This window comes from Delphinus delphis, chromosome 20 (assembly GCF_949987515.2).
Source record: "Delphinus delphis chromosome 20, mDelDel1.2, whole genome shotgun sequence".
Taxonomy (NCBI): domain Eukaryota; kingdom Metazoa; phylum Chordata; class Mammalia; order Artiodactyla; family Delphinidae; genus Delphinus; species Delphinus delphis.
Genome location: NC_082702.1, coordinates 7,962,260 through 7,979,618, shown reverse-complemented (window position 1 = coordinate 7,979,618; position 17,359 = coordinate 7,962,260). Strand labels below are relative to the sequence as shown.

The following is a 17,359-nucleotide window of genomic DNA, read 5'->3' as shown; positions in this document are numbered from 1 at the left end:
TCCAGACCCGCCTGCATCCCTTGGTTCGTGGCCCCTTCCTCCACCTTCAGAAACATCTTCTACTCTCTGACGCTGACCCTCCTGCATCCTCTTATAAGGATGTTTGCCATTAAGCGTCAAGATCTTTAACTTAATCACATCTGCGAAGTCCCTTTTGCTGTGTCAGGTCACATATTCATAGGTTCTAAGGGTTAGGTCGTGGACATCTTGGTGGGAGCTCATTATTCAGCCCACCACAGGGAGCCCCCCAGACCTCACTAGGGGTGTCATGTAATGTGGTATATTTGTTAAAATTCAAAATACTGTGATCCACAGGGAGGGGGAAGGGTAAGCTGGGATGAAGTGAGAGAGTGGCATGGACATATATACACTACCAAATGTAAAATAGCTAGTGGGAAGCAGCTGCGTCGCACAGGGAGATCAGTTCCCTGCTTAGTGACCACCTAGAGGGGTGGGATAGGGAGGGTGAGAGGGAGGGGATATGGGGATACATGTATACATATAGCTGATTCACTTTGTTATACAGCAGAAACCAACACAACATTGTAAAGCATTTATACTCCAATAAAGATGTTAAAAAAAAAAATACTGTGATCCAAATGACTTTGGCCCCAGGATTCCAGGTAAAGGCTAGTGGCCCTGGTTATCCCATGCGATGAGAAACTTGAGGGATCTGAGTGCTCACCTCGGGGCACAGAGAACTAGCAAAGTCATGCCCCTTACCTTCTCGGTTGCTGTGAGGGGCTAAGGAGTGAATCCTGGCAAAGGGTCGGCATGCACTTTCCCCACTAAGTGCAGGGAAAGCACTGGTTCCCAGTGTCAGAGCAATACTGAAGGTAGTGGAGGCGTTGGAACACTGGAGCAAGGAAGCCCTGTTCTAGCAAGGGAGGTGAGGGACAGGGCACAGGGGAGGTGATACAGGGGCTGGGAAGGATGTGCAGGAATGCTAGGTGAGGAGGCGGATGTTCTGGGTAGAGATTTAAGAGGTCGGTGGAGGAAGGTAGGAGGTCTGCTGGAGGGAGGAGTAGGGCAGGAGGAAGCTGAGGGAGGGAGGGGGCAAGAATGGCGCCCAGGGGTCTGGCCAGGCGACTGGTTGCCAGTGTAAGTAAGTGTCAGCCATCATCGCAGGAGGGAAAGGGGCAAACATGGAGATGGAGGGGGCCGGGGGAAGGCCAGCGCTTCTTGCAAAGGGAACGCCATAGGCAAAGGCCAGGAGGTGGGAAAGAAGGTGCTGGGATCTTGGGGGCGGGGGACGATGCTCTGGATACCCCTCACCTCGGCCGTCCCTCCCTTCCCTCCAGGGATCTGCGGTGACTGGAAGAACCACTTCACGGTGGCGCAGAGCGAAGCCTTCGACCGAGTCTACCGCGAGCGGATGCGGGGGCTGCCGACCTTCCCCTGGGACGTGGACCCCGAGGACGCCGGTCCGGACCCCGACCCCAGTCCCGACCCGAGTCCCAGCCCAGACCAGGCCTCCGAGCCACCCCACCCGTGACCCTGAGAATAAACGCATCGCTACTGCCCCGGCTCCTCGATGCGCCTTGGAGGTGGCGTGCCGCAGGCGGGCGGCAGGGGGCGCGCGAGGGCGGACGGGGCGCCTCTGCCGGCCACCGAGGCCGGGGTGGGGACCCGAGCAGGGCACCCAAGGCCTGGGGAGGGCGAGGTCCGCTAACCCACCTGGCACGCCAGTGGGGTCGGTGATTCAGAAGCCTCTCCCAGAGGCAAAGGTGGGGGAAGGGAGGCCAGCACTGGGTACCTGACCCCCCTAGGGTCAGGGTGCTGCAGCCCAGACCCCTGGATCCTTGGGAAGCAGAGTGATGCCGACCAGGGCCCCTGGCTCCTTGGGGAGGAGGGTGTTGGGGCCCCGGACTCCTGGGTCTGAGGGAGTAGGGGGGTCAGGTCTGGACTCCTGGGTCTCCCATGAGACTGTGGAAATGCAAGTTTCTGGCACGAAGCAGCTTTATTCTGAGCAGGGGTAAAAGGCAGCCCTAACAGCTCCCCCCTTAGTGCCCACAAAACAGTTCCAGCACCTGCTGGGTCCCTCTCCATGGTCCTGACCTGTTCCCCAACAGGCATGTCCTCACCAATTTCCGGTCCCTCATGATTCAGCTCGGCTCCCCTGGTCGGGTTCTCTCCTCTCCTCGGCCAAGCTCAGTTTACCCACAGCTCCCGAGCATGGCAGGCGCAGGAAGCCCCCCCTCAGCCCCAGGGACGCCCCATCTTCACTCCACACAATTCCAGCATGGGGGCCACTCAGCCAGGCCTCTCCTCAGAGAAGTTCTGACCCGGCCGGAACACGATGTGTGCTGTTCTAGGATGCCAGCTAGTGGAGACCTTATGCCCATTTTCTAGGCTGTGACAATGAGGTCTAGAGTGAGCACCGGGCTTGCCCAAGTTCTAGAACAAGTGAAAAGAAAAGAAAAGAAAAAAAAATCCCTTCCACTTCCCAGACACTGAGGTCAGAAGCCTTGTTCAAGGTACAACAGTGAGGCAGGGGGGCTTTGAGCAACAGTTGTCCGACTGTCCTGGGACGGGGCCAGCCCCATTTGGCTTCGGCTCCTGTCAGCGCCGCCCCCTGAGTCCTGGCTGGGCGGCCCGGTCTGGCTGCCGGATGCCTCTGGGTTCTGGGAGTTTGGAGGCAGCATCTTCACCAAACCGCCTTCGGGTCGGGGACGGATAGTGGAGGCGGCGGGCAGGGATGAGAGGCAAGGGGCCACCCCAGGGCTGGGACGGGGCCAGGGGACCGGAGTCCGCCTCACCACCGGGGGCCCCTCCAGCGCCCCGCTGCCTCATCAGAGCCTTGGCTGGGGTGTCCTTGGAGCCCCAGAACTTCTTGAGCTGTGGAGGGAAAGAGAGGGAGGTGAGAGGAGGCACTTGGGGGCCCAGAGGAGGAAGGAGGTGAGACCGGAGGGAGGTGATGACGGAGGGGAGGGTGTGAAACTCCGAGGGGTCTCCAGAACCAGGAAGGAAGTGAGTGGGGAGGCCAGGGACGCCCAGACCTACAGAAGGGGCAAGGAGCTGCATCCCCACGCGCAGCTTTGCAGTGGGGAGGAACAGGAAGCAGCCGGCAGCTTCATGGGGGGAGCAAATATTTGCCAAGGGAGTTGATGCTGGGTGAGGGCGGCTCAGGACGGGGGAGAAGTGAGGACCTGGCCCTTGCCCATCCCTCTTCTCCCCTTGACCCGGGTGGAGGGAGATGATTCCTGGGACTTTCTCCCTCACTCTCCAGAGAGTCCTTGAGCTCCCACTTAGCAGATGGGGAAACTGAGGCTCAGAGGGGGCACAGCTCACAGAGGAACTGACCCCAGGTCTGTCTGGATCCAAGGAGAATCTACCGGTTTCTCCCACGTGGCTCTGCTCTTACCCTCTCCATAGCCCACTTCACAGCTGAGGACACTGAGGGCCTGCCCAGGGTTCCCCAGAGAACTGGGGCAGGCTCTGCCGGAACCCCAGTGTCTAAGCAGCTGGGGGAAGGGAGGGGAGACCCCCCTGACCTTCCCTAATCCCCTCCCCAATACCCCTAGCACACTCGAATCTAGGAAGCCAGCAAGCAGAGCATTTAAAAGTCTTGCCTGGGAGGCAACCAGGGCTAAGGTCCAATTCCTCCCTGGTGCCTCAGTTTCCCCATCTGTGAAATGGGTGGGTGGAGAGCTGTAATCACATCCACCTCATAGGGTTACATTTAACCACCTCTGCGAAAGCGCTTGGCACGGGGCCTGGCACGGGGCAAGGTGCCCGCAAAAGATCGTTGCTTTGACTTGGGCAAGTTAAACACAACCTCTCTGAGCCTCAGCTTTCCCATCCATAAAAGTGAGTGTAATAAGAGTATCGCTTCATTGCCCTGGGAAGATATCAGGAAATCAAAATAAATTCCACTTTGGGAATTTATTGTAATGATGGTGATTATTCTATTTCTTTCGATTTCATTGACTCCTCCTCCCAAGCAAACTGAGGATGGGGACACTAGCTCAGCCCATTTCCTTGATGAGAACACTGAGGTTCAGAGAAGGCATTTCTCCCCCTCCCACGCCCGGAGCTCTCACAGTTGGTGTATCTTGCCAGGTTTCACACCCAGGGCTCTCGGGGTCTCTGCCCAGTGTTACCAGGCGCTCCCCTGCCCAGCACACAGTAGGGATACAGGAAGTGGACGATGCGATTATGAACGCAGGGGAGCAGTTTTGTTTTTCCCCGCCCCACCCCACCCCCGGGGCCAGGCACATCGCAGGCGCTCACATGCCTCTATCCTCTTCCAGCTATTCTCTCTCAGGCCAGCCACCAGGTCTCACCTCATTGTCACCGTCACTAGAGCCTGACAGCTGGGACAGGCGGCTCAGGTCCCATAGGGAGCGGCTGTGCTGGGCCAGGGGGCCACTGGGGGTCCGGGCTCGCTGTACACTCCTCAGGATGTCGCTAAGAGCTGGCCCTGGCTTGGCCAGGGTCTCCTGCCTGTCCCCCTCGAAGACTCGGCAGGCGGCCAGGCGTTGGGCCAGCGAGCCATCAGGCAGTGGTGGCGGCAACAGGGGGGCCACGGAGCAGCGGCGGGCCACGTGATGCGGGCTGTAGGCCAGCTGCAACCCCCCCAGGGCTCTGACAAAGGGACCTGGGGTGGGCGCGGGCGGGAGCGGCCAGGAGGCCGCATAGAGTGTCCGGAACTCTTGGCTGAAGGCATCGGCGATCTCACCGGTCAGCAGGGTCACCAGGCCACGGTGCAGGCGTGAGTCACTCCATGTGAAGCTGGGGGGCACAGAGGTGGGGGTCAGGATCTCCAAGCATCCCCAGAAGCCTGGTCTGGCCCCCATCACCAGGCCCCAACCTGGTCCCAGGGCGGGCTCTGGGACCTCCGCCAAGTCCTGCCATCCCTCTGGCCTCAACATGCACCTCTGTAGAATGGGAACAATGAAGTACCTACCCCAGAGGGTTGATGTGAAGACAACATCAGTTAACATACTTAAATGATCATCTGGAATCAGACTCGAGTTTAAACCTGGCCTCTGCCTTGTCCCCATGGAGGGATGCCTCAGTTTCCCCCTCTGGAGAGAGATGGGATTCTGACACCCTCAGGGACTGAAGACTCAGCTGCTTCCTACAGTGATTGCCATTTATTAAGTGCTTGCTGTGTGCCAGGCTCTAGGTGTGCCTGCTCCCTGCCTCAGTTTGTTCATCTGTAATATGGAGCTAAAACGTAGGAAGATTAGAATCAGAGAACATGGGTCAGGCCTCCGGCCCAGGGCCTGGTAGGTGCCCAGCATTAAAAGCCTGCGAGCCGTGGTGAGCTGTGCCCTTACTATCGCTGTGACCACAGTGGCTGTGATTTAAAGCACTGAGCACAGGGCTTGGTACACAGCAGGTGCTCAGTAAATGCTCTCTTGAATTAAGTGAACCTGGACCCTTGTCCTGGCTCAGGGGACCTTGGACATATCAGTTTTCCTTCCTGAGCCTCATTCAGTTTGCCCATCGGAAAAACAGGCTCGCCCCGGGCTGTGTATCTTGCACGTGGCGGGACAGCACCCAGCGCCCAGCAGAGCGGATGAGTTCGCAGCCGAGATGATGAAAGTTGGTCTGAGCTCCCTTACCTAGGTGGAGCGGCAGTGTCCTTGCTCCCGGGCAGGTCGGCCGGCCAGCCTGCCCCTCAGATTGTGACACCCCTCCCCCACCTATGACCTCACCCCCAGAGCAGTCAGTGGGAACCCTGGCTGGGGTCTGTGAGGTCACCCCATTCTGCTCCACAAAGTCTCTTGTCAGGCAGCGGCCACTGGCTCATCTCCATCCCGGTGGAGTTTCTGAGACCCAAGGACTGGAGAGCCGTGGTCACAACAGAGCTTCCGAGAGGGATGCAGAGCACTGGGAACCAAGGACACGCCAGGTGCTGATCCTGGGAGACCAGAACCAGGGGTACAAGCCTTGCGGGCGTGAGGAGTGCCATTCAGCAGTTCCGGGAGGCCCAGGAAGCCTACTGCCTGGCTTGGGCACCGTCCCGCCGCCAGGCCACCATGGTCCTCGGCTGGCTGCTGCTTCTGGTGATGGCTCTGCCCCCAGGCACGATGGGCACCAAGGACTGCGTTTTCTGTGAGCTGACCGACTCCACGATCTGTCCCGGCATGCACATGCGCTGTGGCGATGACGAGGACTGCTTCACGGGCCATGGGGTGGCCCCCGGCGTCAGCCCCATCACCAACAAAGGCTGCGTGCCGGCCACCTCGTGTGGCCGTGAGGAGCCCGTCAGCTACATGGGCGTCACCTACAGCCTCACCACCAACTGCTGCACCGGCCACCTGTGTAACGGGGCCCCCCACCCCACAGGCGGCCGGATGGCAGGGGCCACCACCAGCCTGGCGATGGGCGCGCTGCAATTGCTCCGACATTTGCTGTGACCAACCTGGAGGGCAGGGCCCAGGACTGGTCTCCCGCCTGCGCTGCCCCCCCATGCCCCCTGCCTCCATCCCCTTCCCCTGTCAAATGGCCAGAGACCCTGGACAACCCCTTGTGGCCCTGGCCTCATCGTTCTAGGGCTGTCACCAGAGCCCAGCGCCCGACGAAGCATCAGGCCTGATTTAGTGGTGGGGAACCAGGCCTTATGGGTTTGACTGTGCTGTTGTATTTCATTGGTTCTAAGACGCGTATCATTTCACATTCTGATCAGGATGTTTCTTTGCTTTGGTGGTACCTTAGAGTCTATGAAATATGGTAAAAAATAAATAATAAACGACAGCTGACGTTTATGGAGCACTTCTTATGTTCCGTGCCAGGCATCGTTATCTCATTGAATCCCCAAGTGAAGCTGGGAACGTGGGTTCTCTTCAAAACCTCCCAGTCTCGGGAATTCCCTGGCGGTCCAGCGGTTGGGGCTCTGCGCTTTCATTGCCAAGGGCCCGGGGTTCAATCCCTGGTTGGGGAACTAAGATCCCGCAAGCTGCGTGTTGCAGACAAAAAAAAAGAAAAAAAGGGCTTCCCTGGTGACGCACTGGTTGAGAATCTGCCTGCTGATGCAGGGGACACGGGTTCGAGCCCTGGTCTGGGAAGATCCCACATGCCGCGGAGCAACTAGGCCCGTGAGCCACAACTACTGAGCCTGCGCGTCTGGAGCCTGTGCTCCGCAACAAGAGAGGCCGCGATGAAGAGGGGCCCCCACTCGCCGCAACTAGAGAAAGCCCTCGCACAGCAACGAAGACCCAACACAGCCAAAAATAAATAAATAAATAGATAGATAGATAGATAAAAGAGCCAAGCATTTGAAGCCCTTTAAAAAAAAAAAAAAAACAACCCCCCAGTCTCGGTGCTAGCGGTTCTCAAAGTGTGGTCCCTGGACTAGCAGCATCAGTATCATCGACCGGGAACTTGCTAGAAATGCCAATTCTCGGGCCCCATCCCAGCCCGGCTGAAAAGGAGCAGGGCTCAGAAATCTGTTTGCTTTTTTTTTTTAACAAGTCGTCCAGGTGATTCTGATGCCTGCTCAAGGTTCAAAGCCAGCAGCCTAGAGCAAAGGTCATCAAGTGGGCACTTCCGCCCCTCAGGGGGCACCGGGCAAAGTCTGGAGACGGTTTGCGTAGTTGTACTTGGGGAAGGGGGAACGCTACCAGCATCTCCTGGGTAGAGGGCAGTTCAGCCCAGGAAAGCCCCCCCACAGCACAGAGTCCTCCAGTTCCGAATGTGAGTAGTGCCTCCGTTGAGAAACCTTGCTGTAGACGCACTCACTGAACCATCCCATTGTCTAGAGGGCGAAACTGGAGCACAAAGAGCGGAAGTCAGTTATGCAAAGTCACACAGCCAGTAACTGTCCGAGCTAGGATTTGACCCCAGGCCATCTGACCCGGAGTCCACGTGCCCCCTGACATGCTGTTCCCAGGAAGTAAATGCTGCTATTTTCACACTTTCCAGATGGGAAAACTGAGGTTCAGAGTGGGGAAGGCCCAATGTCACAGAACTAAGAAGTCACGGAGCCAGGTTCCAGGGTCAGTCAGACCCCAAAGGGAGCAGAGGAGGGACATGAGATGGTCTGAGGGCTGGGCCATTTGCATACCAGCTCTGATTTTTTTTTTTTTTTTGAGGTATGCGGGCCTCTCACTGTCGTGGCCTCTCCCGTCGCGGAGCACAGGCTCCGGACGCGCAGGCTCAGCGGCCATGGCTCACGGGCCCAGCCGCTCCGCGGCATGTGGGATCTTCCCGGACCGGGGCACAAACCTGTGTCCCCTGCATTGGCAGGCGGACGCTCAACCACTGCACCACCAGGGAAGCCCCAGCTCTGATTTTTGTACCGATGCTCAGAGAGGTGGAGTTACTCACCCAAGGCAGAGCTCAGACTTCAATCCAGGTCCCCCTGGCTTGGAAACTCCCACACACCAAGTGAGAGCCCAGTTTTCCAGATGAGGAAACACAGGGGTCATAGAGATGAAGACTTACCCCCAAGCCACTAAACAGCCCAGCAGCAGGGCCAGTGCCAGCCTATTCTGCTACAGGACGCCTCCTCTCCCGAGCAGGGGGTTAGACCCATTTTACAGATGAGGAAAGAGAGTCTGGGAAAGGGGCTGCCAACTGCTGTCTGAAACCACTGAGGGACAGTTGGGGACAGGAGACCGGGCAGTGTGGTGGTGGGGGGGGTAGCCGCACCTGTAGGATCCTGAGATGACCCTCTCGCCGTCCAGCAGCACAAACTTTTCCCGGACGTTGCCGCTCACCTGCCGACACCAACGGCTCTGGAAACTGCAGCCCCGCACGACTCGGATGTCCAGGTTCTGGGGTGGGGGAGGCACGCCTTTGCTCAGGCTGACCCCCCAGACCTCCACCCAGTGCCGAGGGCTCAGGATCCCTACAGGCTGGTCTTAGCTAAGTGGCCCATGACTCTCTGGAAGGTTCTGTCCCAGCTTCCCCAGGGCCTCAGGGGTCTGTTGCAGATATTCCTGACTCAGAGGGACCCCATGAGAAGGCTGACCCCAGTTTCACCCCTGTCATGGGCATCACATCTCAGGGGACCCTCTCAGCTGGCATCCACCTCGATGACCCAGGGTCCCATGGAAGGGTCTTCGTCTGATGCTCCCAGTGCCAGGGCACTGGGGACTCAGGGGTCCCTCCTGCCAGGCCCCTACCTCAGTGGTCCAGGGGTTCACCCCCAGTTGCTGGGCCAGAATCAGGAAGGCAGGCAGCTGCTGGTGGTCTAGGAGCAGGTAGACGGGCACCCAGCGGCGTGTGGCAGCATCCACCAGGTCCGAAAGCAGGTCTGGGTCAGTGAAGACATCCATGACCACGGCCACCAGCTGAGGGTGGGGAGAGGGGCTGTGGGTGGAGCCTAGGGCTTAGGGGGACATGCAGAGGGTGACGTGCTCTGGAGGGTTTAAGGGCCCAGTCTCCATGGGATGTTCAGGGAGCCTGAGGGGGAGGCCCCCCAGACATGCACTATGTTCATGCAGTGCCTACGTGTGAATGAGAAGAAAACAGCCCTTCCTCGAGACCCACACCTCTAACTGCTTGAAAACTGTTATCATAAATCACACGTCTGCAACCGTATCCCTTGAGCTGTGACACTAATACATGGCTGCCCTGCTCCAGAGGTCAGTGGGCTGGAGGCCCTCGCAGGGCACTGTGGGCAGCTGCCCACCTGGGTCCTCGGGAGGGATGACCTGCCAGGCCACCACGGCGAGCTCTGGGGACTGGGGGGTGCTGAAGGCCTGGATCTTGCAGGCGGAAAAAGGTAGTGGTGATGAACCCTGACTCACGGGCCAGACAGCCTTGGTTCAGATCCCCACTCGGCCACGTACAGGCAAGAGACAATCTGCCGTGCCTCAGTTTCCCTATCTCCTCAATGGGCACATTAAGTCTCAACCTCACAGGGTCCTCCTGAGGATTAGGCAGGTTAACTCATATAAAGCACTTAGCATGGGAGCAGTAACAGGAAAATTGTTAAAGAATCGGGGGGACTTCCCTGGTGGCGCAGTGGTTAAGAATCGCCTGCCAATGCAGGGGACATGGGTTCGAGCCCCGGTCTGGGAAAAGCCCACATGCCGCAGAACAACTAAGCCCGTGCACCACAACTACTGAGCCTGTGCTCTAGAGCCCGCGAGCCACAACTGCTGAGCTCACGTGCCGCAACTACTGAAGCCCGCGCGCCTAGAGCCCGTGCGCCACAACAAGAGAAGCCACCGCAATGAGAAGCCCGCGCACCACAACAAAGAGAAGCCCCCGCTCACCGCAACTAGAGAAAGCCCGCGCGCAGCAACGAAGACCCAACGCGGTTGAAAATAAAATTAAATAAATAAATAAAATATGTAACTAAATAAACTGTTAAAAAAAAAAGTGCTGTCCAGGGGGTGCTGCAGGGGAGACATCTGGGCCCTCCCCCAAAGGAGGATGGAGACCTCCACCCTGGTGGTGGAAGTGGTAGAGGAGATGACTGAGACCAGGGGGGTCATAAGTAGGTCCAAGGGCCATGGATGCCTAAGGCACCCAGGTCCTGGGGAGAAGATGGGACCCCCCCCCCATATGTAAGAGGGAGAGTATGAGATCTGGGGGGTGTGGATGCCCAAGTCCTGGGGGCTGGGAGGTGTGGATTCCTGGGTTCCAGGGATGTGGACACACAAGTTCCAGGAGGGCACAGCTCAGAATGCCTGGCTCCCAAGTGATGTGTACTCACTCCCACATCTGGGGGCTGGCATGTGAGGATGACCGGGTCTGAGGAAGGGACACTAGGCCCTTGAGGCCCCCACCTTATGGGCGGCCTGGATTTCCTGGTGCACCAGCTCCTTGAGGGACGGTTGGCCCTCGCCAGGTGGCTGCGTGTACAGCTGTGCCTGGGTGATACCCTTCCAGGCTGAGTCCTCCGGCCAGCCCAGCCGCAGCATGGGCACCGGCTCCTCTGACTGTCCAGGCCAGTAGGTCAGGCTGCCCAAGTCCCCATCGGTGGCGGTGGCTCCCTCTGCTGCCCTGCTAGGCTCCTGCTTCGCTGCTGTCCAGTCCTCAGCCGTCGCCACCAGGCCCCGGAGCTCATCTCCACTCAGGAAGGGCCGCAGCCCCTCGCGCTGCACGCAGGCCTCAAACGCCTCTGCACCCTGGCTCAGCAGAGCCTCTAGCGCCAGCCTCTGGCCCTCGGAATACAGGAAGCTGGGAGTGGCCTCGGTCAGGGGCAGCTGCCCGGCCCCTGACTCTATTCCTCCCAGTGCTGCCAGCTGGGAGGCTGCCATTAGGCCGTTCAGGTGGGAGGACGGAGAGGCTGGATGTCCAAGGGCTTGGCCGTCTCTGGGCACTGAGCATCTGGGGGTCTCCCGACAGAGTCTGTGTGGCCGTGCAAGGCAGGACAGCCCTAAGTCCAAATGGCTCCCTGCACTGTCCCTGGCTTGCCGTCCTGATAATCACACTGCCCAAGCGACTAACCACCGGGTGCGTGGCTCTGCTCAGACCAACAGCCCACCGGCCATCTGAGCTTCCTGCCAGCCTCTGATGGTCTGGCTGAGCCTATGACTGGCCCTGCGTGTTGGTCAGGCTGACCGCCTGACACTGTCTCCAACTGTGCGATCCATCAGCTGCCCATCTCTGCTCCCCGACACCTCCAGCCCGCTGGCTACATGATGCCCCAACTGACCCTTCGGCTGGCTCAGGCTGACTTCCCCATCTTCAGGCAACAGGCTGTCTGCCCGTCTCTGAGCACCCAAATGTCCCTAACTAAAGGCAGGGCGAGATGCCTGTTTCTCCCTGGCAGTCAGCACATCTAACTGACCCTCTCTGGCTGTCTCTTTGTCTGGAAGACACCGATTGCTTCCAACTGACACTCTCAGTATCTGACCGCCGAGTGGGGCACCCAGCTGGCTCCGTTAGAACCGGTTTCTCCCGACAACCAGCTGGCTGGCTCACCAGCGCTCACGGGCTGACCATCCCGGAAGACTTCTCTTTGAATCTCCCCTCTCAGCCTCGGAAGAATGCACTCCAGCCCTAAACCTCGGTATCACCTTCCCCAGCTGGGGAACTAGGTCTGTCTCCTCTGCCGGTTGAGGACTCTGCTCCCTGAGCGTTCACACCCACTCAGGCTGCTGCAGTGGCGGATGCCCTCTACAGGGGGTTTGATTATCATGGAACCAGCCCATCTAGATTGAGGGGCCGACTAACTAGCCACAGTTCCTCAGACGGCTGCCCCTGCCTGTCTCCTGGGCCACCGGGTTGTTTCTGGCTGTCCTCTAATCAATGCTGACTCCAGCCTGGATTTCTGCCTTAATCCCACTATCTCCTGCTATCGGACCATCCACTTATTCCTAAACAAGGAACACCCTGCGTCTCTCCCTCCCAAGACGCCCCTTTGAGGATCCTGACCCTGCCTCTGGTGGGTGGACCCCTGATCCCTGCCAACAAGCAGCCCTCCTTCCAATCCCAGCACCCAGTCTGCTCCCTTCCTCCAGACCGCAGCGACCAGCCCTGCAAAGAGAAGGAAGGGGAATAAAGCCAGGCCACTCCCTCTCCCTCCTGCCCTCCCCGGACGCCCCCATTGCGTCCAGGTCTCCAACCCCTACCCCTCCTTCTCTTGCCTTTTCAGAGAACAGCCAGATCAAGGGCCTGGAGACCTCCTTTCATTTCTGCGGCTCTTCCGGCCGCCTCGCCTTATTCACCGGGTTTCTTCCCGGGATCCGGGGACCACGGCCCCTTGTGCAAACACAGGGGTAGGGCTGACACAGGCCCCTAGAGACAGAGGACAGTAAGGTCCCAGCTCCAGGAACACACTCAACAGGCTTCGCCCAGAGACTGACGGCCCGCCTGACTCAAGCTTCGGGGGAGGGGGAGCGCATCACCTATTCTTACGTGCCCCCTCCGCCACGGCGGCCCGCCCCATTTATACTTCCTGGTCCAAGCCCCGCCAGCCCTCCCGAGCAGAGATCCGGGAGGGGAGTGCGGTTCCTTTAAGAGTAGGCGCGGCTAACTGGAGAAAACAGCAGGTGCTTCACCACACACCTGGGAAAGAGGTGGGGCTTCGGCCTTAGATGGCTGCCAGGTTCCAACGGTGCAGCGAGGTCCAAGGGGGCAAACAGGCTTAGGGCAGTGACCACACACACCTGGGACGGTAGGCTCCGTCCCCCAGCACAGGTCGCCCAGCACAGCGGAAGGGGTTCACCCCAAAGGCTGGTCTCCCCAGAAAGGGGCGTGGCAACCATTCCCCCAAACAAAGGCGTTCTCACCGCCGGTTCTGATCCTCTCCCTCCCCCAACCCCGTTCCCCAATAATACACAAAAGGCCATTAGCATCCAAAATCTTTTTAATAACAAGGTAGGATCTGGGGTTAGTTCTTGTAGCCACGGCTGGCCCGTCGGCCTCTGGCGCGCTCGAACTTCCGGCCCTTGGAGCGTACATAGGGTCTGCAGAGAGAGAAGGGAGGGTGAGAAGAGGCACACGTTACAGACAAGTGAGGGACGCCCCCGCCACCTGTCTGGCTGGGAGCTCAGAAGAGAGCTGCTTGCTCTAACAGAGAAGCACAGGGACACCAGAAGGGGGCTTCGCTCAACCCAAGCAGCGTCAGTGGTGACACCAAGTCCGCTGCTGGAAGAGCCTGGCAGCGCAGGAAGCAAAACTGGCAGGAGTGGCTGCTGAAGCGCCTGCACTAGACCCTGGGGCCATCCACCTGGGCGCCCCAGCGCTGGACAGAATGCAGGCCCCACCACAAAGACGGGGACAGGCCCTGGAAAGCCTGCATCTGTGATGCTGGCTGTGCAGGGAGCTCAACACCCGAGGAACAGAACTTTAGGCAGTCTTGAAGGAAAAGCGGGTAAGAGGGTGGGGGAATTCGAGAGAGACCTGAGGCTGGACTAGTGGGAGAAACAGAAGCAGCTGGCAGCGTGGCAACGCCTAGACCTGCAGGCTGGGGTCCAGGGCTAGGTATACTCACTTGGTGTGGCTATGCGGGGTTCCTGGGGCTTTGCCGAAATGCCGGTACACCTCTCGGCCCTTGCGAGGACCTGGGGAAGGGAAGGAAGCAGTGGCTCAGGCTGATATGGGGGGGGGGGGGTGGGAGTGTCACTGACCGCCCAGGCCTGGCAAGGTAAAGGCTGCTAGCAGTCCCACAGCTCTTTACAGACCCCCTCAAGCCACTAAGCAGCACTCACCAGACAGGAGGACAGTGCCACAGCCCTTGGGCGAGTCCAGCGCCAACTGGTCGAAGGTGAGGATCTTGCCCCCCGCCTTGAGGATGCGGCTCCGGGCGCGGCTGCTCACTCGAAGAGCACACACCTGGGGACACAGAGGACAGGTGTGGCCAGAGCCCCCTGGAGGGCGACCCAGGGGCTGCTGGGACTTCCTGTCCACTGCCCAGGCCCAGCAGGAGTCCCAGCTGCTTCCTCGGCCCGATCACCACACCACCAACTACTGGAGGCAGCTTCCTGAGCTCACGACAGCCATTCTTACCACTTTACTCCTAGAAATCCCTTTAACACCGCAACCTGAAGCTATTATGTATAAGGAAACTGAGGCACAAAGAAATCCAGGACTTTGTCCAGAGATTACAAAGTGGCAGAGAAATCCAGGTCTGAACTCTGGCTGTCTGGGTCCAGAGCGAGTACCATCAGCTGGGCCCCAGAAGGGGCTTGTCCAGGGATACCTGCCATCAACAATGTGAGGGACAACCCCCCCCACCCTTCAACCCAGGCACGACGCCTGCCTTACCCAGAGGTGAGATGAGCCTGCCGGCGGCACGAGAAATTGAGCCGGGTCCACAGGAGCTCACCGTGACCCACCCAACACGCTCCTGAGCCCCCTCCCCGCTCACCTTCAGTTTGGGCACCTCCTGGACACGCACGTCGTCCGTTATAGTCCCCACCACCACAGCCGTTTTGCCTTCTCGGCCAGGAAGCTTCATCTTCCGAATCTGGGGCGGTGGGGATGAAATGCACATTAAACAAGTCCCTTGTGGTGGTTAAATCCAATCCCACCCATTCAGGCATCCCAAGGACCAACAGTTGTGTCCCGTTTGGGCTAAACCTACCCACGCCACACCTCTCAAGCTAGCACAAGCCTAATCTCAGGTCCAGTCTGGGAAAATCTCCAAAGAAAATACAAACAGATTCCTCCACGGTTCTCTCCTACAGAAAGCTTCTGACACAGAAGATGCTCTATAACTTGAAACCTCAGGAAGATCTCATAAAGCCACTGTAACCCACCCCCAGACACACACAATGAGAAGGAAAATGAGACCAAGAGGCCAAGCCAGTCCCATGCCCCCACTATTCAGCTACAATCAGAGGGTCAGAGCTCTGCACCCACCACTGGATGAGGTTAAGCCAGCTGATAGCCAAGCCGCTACCAGAGAGCTCCAAGCCCGCCCTTCCACCCGAAGTCCAGCTCCAGACACGATCCAGTCGCTCCCCAGGCTGGCTATGCCCTCCGCCTCAGCCCCTCACCATCCGGGAAAGGGACAGAGGTGGCCGGTTGCTGCGACTCATGAACAACCTCTTCAGCACAACTTGATTGAAGGTGGAGTTGGTTCGCCTGGCCAGAAACCTGTACAGCTGGAGGGGAAGGAAAACGAGCATTAAACCCGGGGCAGCCCACCCGCCCCCCTCCCTCCCTCTCAGCTTTCTAACGAAGGGGCAAAGAAGTGACTTAGGGCTTTGCCCCATCCCGTTAAGCCCACGGGAAAGAGCTGGCCTAGGTCCCTCCTGGCCAGGGACCCAGAAAATCCCCCTCCCCACTGGTAAACCAGCCCAGAGGCTGAAAACACTGGAATCTCCAGAAGCTAAGGGAAAGCAGCAGAGATTTGAGCCTGCCCTGAAGGCCCCTGCAAGGAGCCCGGGACCAATACCAGCATGGAGGCTCTAGAACTTGTATTGATATCTCCAGGGTGGCCTTGCCTAGAGGGCTTAGGCCCCAACCTCACCTTGACCAACAGCCTTAAGTAGATGTCCTGGCTCTTGGGCTCCTTGCGTCGAACCTTTCGGTCCTTGTTGTGGCGGATGTCAACTCCCTGCAGGGGTGAAGGGAAGACCATGAACCCAACTCTGATCCGGCAGATTCCTCACCCCATAAACAGTTATTCCTCACCTCTAAGAAACAGCTACAGCCCCAGTCTCTGGAGACAACAAATCCCAGATCACCACTGGGAACCCTCTGGGAAAATACTTAAAACTCCCCGGGCCTCAAGTGACTTTGTTTAAAAAAAAAAAAGGAGGGGGACGCCTAATTCTACACAAAAAGCCTTCAACACACGGCACACAGCACCGTGAAAGACCTTAACACAGCAGCCGCGTTAACCAAGTTTTCACTTCTTTAGAAACTATATTTTTCAACAATGTATTATTTAAGCTCCCAAACCTTGCTCCCATGCGTGGAGCGTTATCAAAAACATTTAAACCAAGGGCAGACTCCAAGTTCTTATAAAGGAAAGGACCCTTTTTTCTAGAATTTACTCTGCTTAGACCAACCCTAGAACGACCTCCTTATGAAGTATCGTTTCCCACAGTAGTGCTAAAACTGAAGGGAGTCCACGATTTCCACTACACCCCCTGCCTGCTTTCCTCCAAGTTTTTCAGGCTGTGTCATGAGTTATAAAGAACTACCTAATTATTAATTGTTCTCATTTATCCAGCACTTAATGTATGCAGGGACCCGTGGTGAGCACTTCCTTTGACTTATTTCTTCTCGAACTCACATCTTTGAGGCATAATTACTGGGTCTCCAATTAACAGATGCTTTCTGCGCACAGGAATGATGATACGGTGGGTAGGGAACTGAGACTCGAACGGAAGCCTGCCTGGCCCCCACACTAGGGCACCGGACGCTTGACACCCCCCCACCCCGCCCCAGAACCCAGCTTTTCAGGCTGGGGAGTGACGGATCCAGGGACAGCACAGGCAAGAGTGGCTGTGGGAGCAGCGCCTGGGTCCGAATCCTGGGTCCGAATCCTGGCTCCGCCACTTACTGGCACTGTGACCCCGGTCATATTACTTAACCTCCTTGCCCCTCGATTTGATCATCTATTCGATAGGACCTATAATACAGAATTATGGGAGGGGCGGGAGGTTGAGAACGCCCATTCCTGGTCTTCGGGCTCCCAAAATAGCTCCCCACAGCGGGAGTCGCCTCCTTCGAACACCCCGGAACCCCTGCCTCACTCTGGAACGTCCCCAGCGCGAGACCGCGGCGGATGGCAGCGGATGATCAAGCCCCGAACGCCGCAAAACGCGCTCACCATGATGGCGCCTCCTCCTTAGCCAGGTCCGGAAAGAGAGAACAGAACTAGGATGGGCGGGGAAAGCCTTCAGCGAGTGGCGCCTACGTGACGTCACACGGGCGCGACGCGGCGCTCTACCTTGACTCATGTCTCTCTATGGTGAATCGGAGGACCAGCTAGATGGGCGATTCCGGAATTGGGTGGAGGAACATCTAAAGGGGAACAAGCGCTACG

At 58.2% G+C, this 17,359-nt stretch overlaps 4 protein-coding genes across 5 annotated transcripts in view; 2 read left to right on the top strand and 2 right to left on the bottom strand.

Moving 5' to 3' along the window:
- SULT2B1 (sulfotransferase family 2B member 1) overlaps positions 1–1,521 on the top strand; it is a 33,881-nt gene extending 32,360 nt beyond the window's left edge. The window contains exon 7 of the mRNA XM_059998947.1: positions 1,302–1,521. Coding sequence (XP_059854930.1) covers positions 1,302–1,495 — 194 coding nt within the window. The 3' untranslated portion in view covers positions 1,496–1,521. The remainder of the gene's footprint in view (positions 1–1,301) is intronic.
- Positions 1,522–2,045: 524 nt separating this feature from the next.
- On the bottom strand, positions 2,046–11,168 carry FAM83E (family with sequence similarity 83 member E). Its single transcript, XM_059999569.1, has 5 exons — positions 10,695–11,168; positions 9,081–9,248; positions 8,605–8,729; positions 4,287–4,734; positions 2,046–2,838 (listed from the first exon to the last, which is right to left on the bottom strand). The coding sequence occupies exons 1-5, from the start codon at positions 11,166–11,168 to the stop codon at positions 2,563–2,565; spliced, it is 1,491 nt and encodes a 496-aa protein (XP_059855552.1). The 3' UTR covers positions 2,046–2,562.
- On the top strand, positions 5,991–6,371 carry SPACA4 (sperm acrosome associated 4). The gene has a single exon (XM_060000722.1). The coding sequence runs from the start codon at positions 5,991–5,993 to the stop codon at positions 6,369–6,371; it is 381 nt and encodes a 126-aa protein (XP_059856705.1).
- Positions 11,169–13,204: 2,036 nt separating the features above from the next.
- On the bottom strand, positions 13,205–17,213 carry RPL18 (ribosomal protein L18). 2 transcript variants are annotated; one of them, XM_059999155.1, is made up of 7 exons: positions 17,144–17,213; positions 15,833–15,919; positions 15,357–15,464; positions 14,726–14,824; positions 14,067–14,190; positions 13,850–13,919; positions 13,205–13,322 (listed from the first exon to the last, which is right to left on the bottom strand). In XM_059999155.1, exons 1-7 carry the CDS (start codon positions 17,144–17,146, stop codon positions 13,247–13,249), a joined length of 567 nt encoding a protein of 188 aa, XP_059855138.1. In that variant the 5' UTR covers positions 17,147–17,213; the 3' UTR covers positions 13,205–13,246. The 2 variants fall into 2 exon arrangements, with proteins under 2 accessions (XP_059855138.1, XP_059855137.1); XM_059999154.1 differs by lacking the exon at positions 17,144–17,213 and adding an exon at positions 16,874–16,909.
- Between the last annotated feature and the right edge of the window lie 146 nt (positions 17,214–17,359).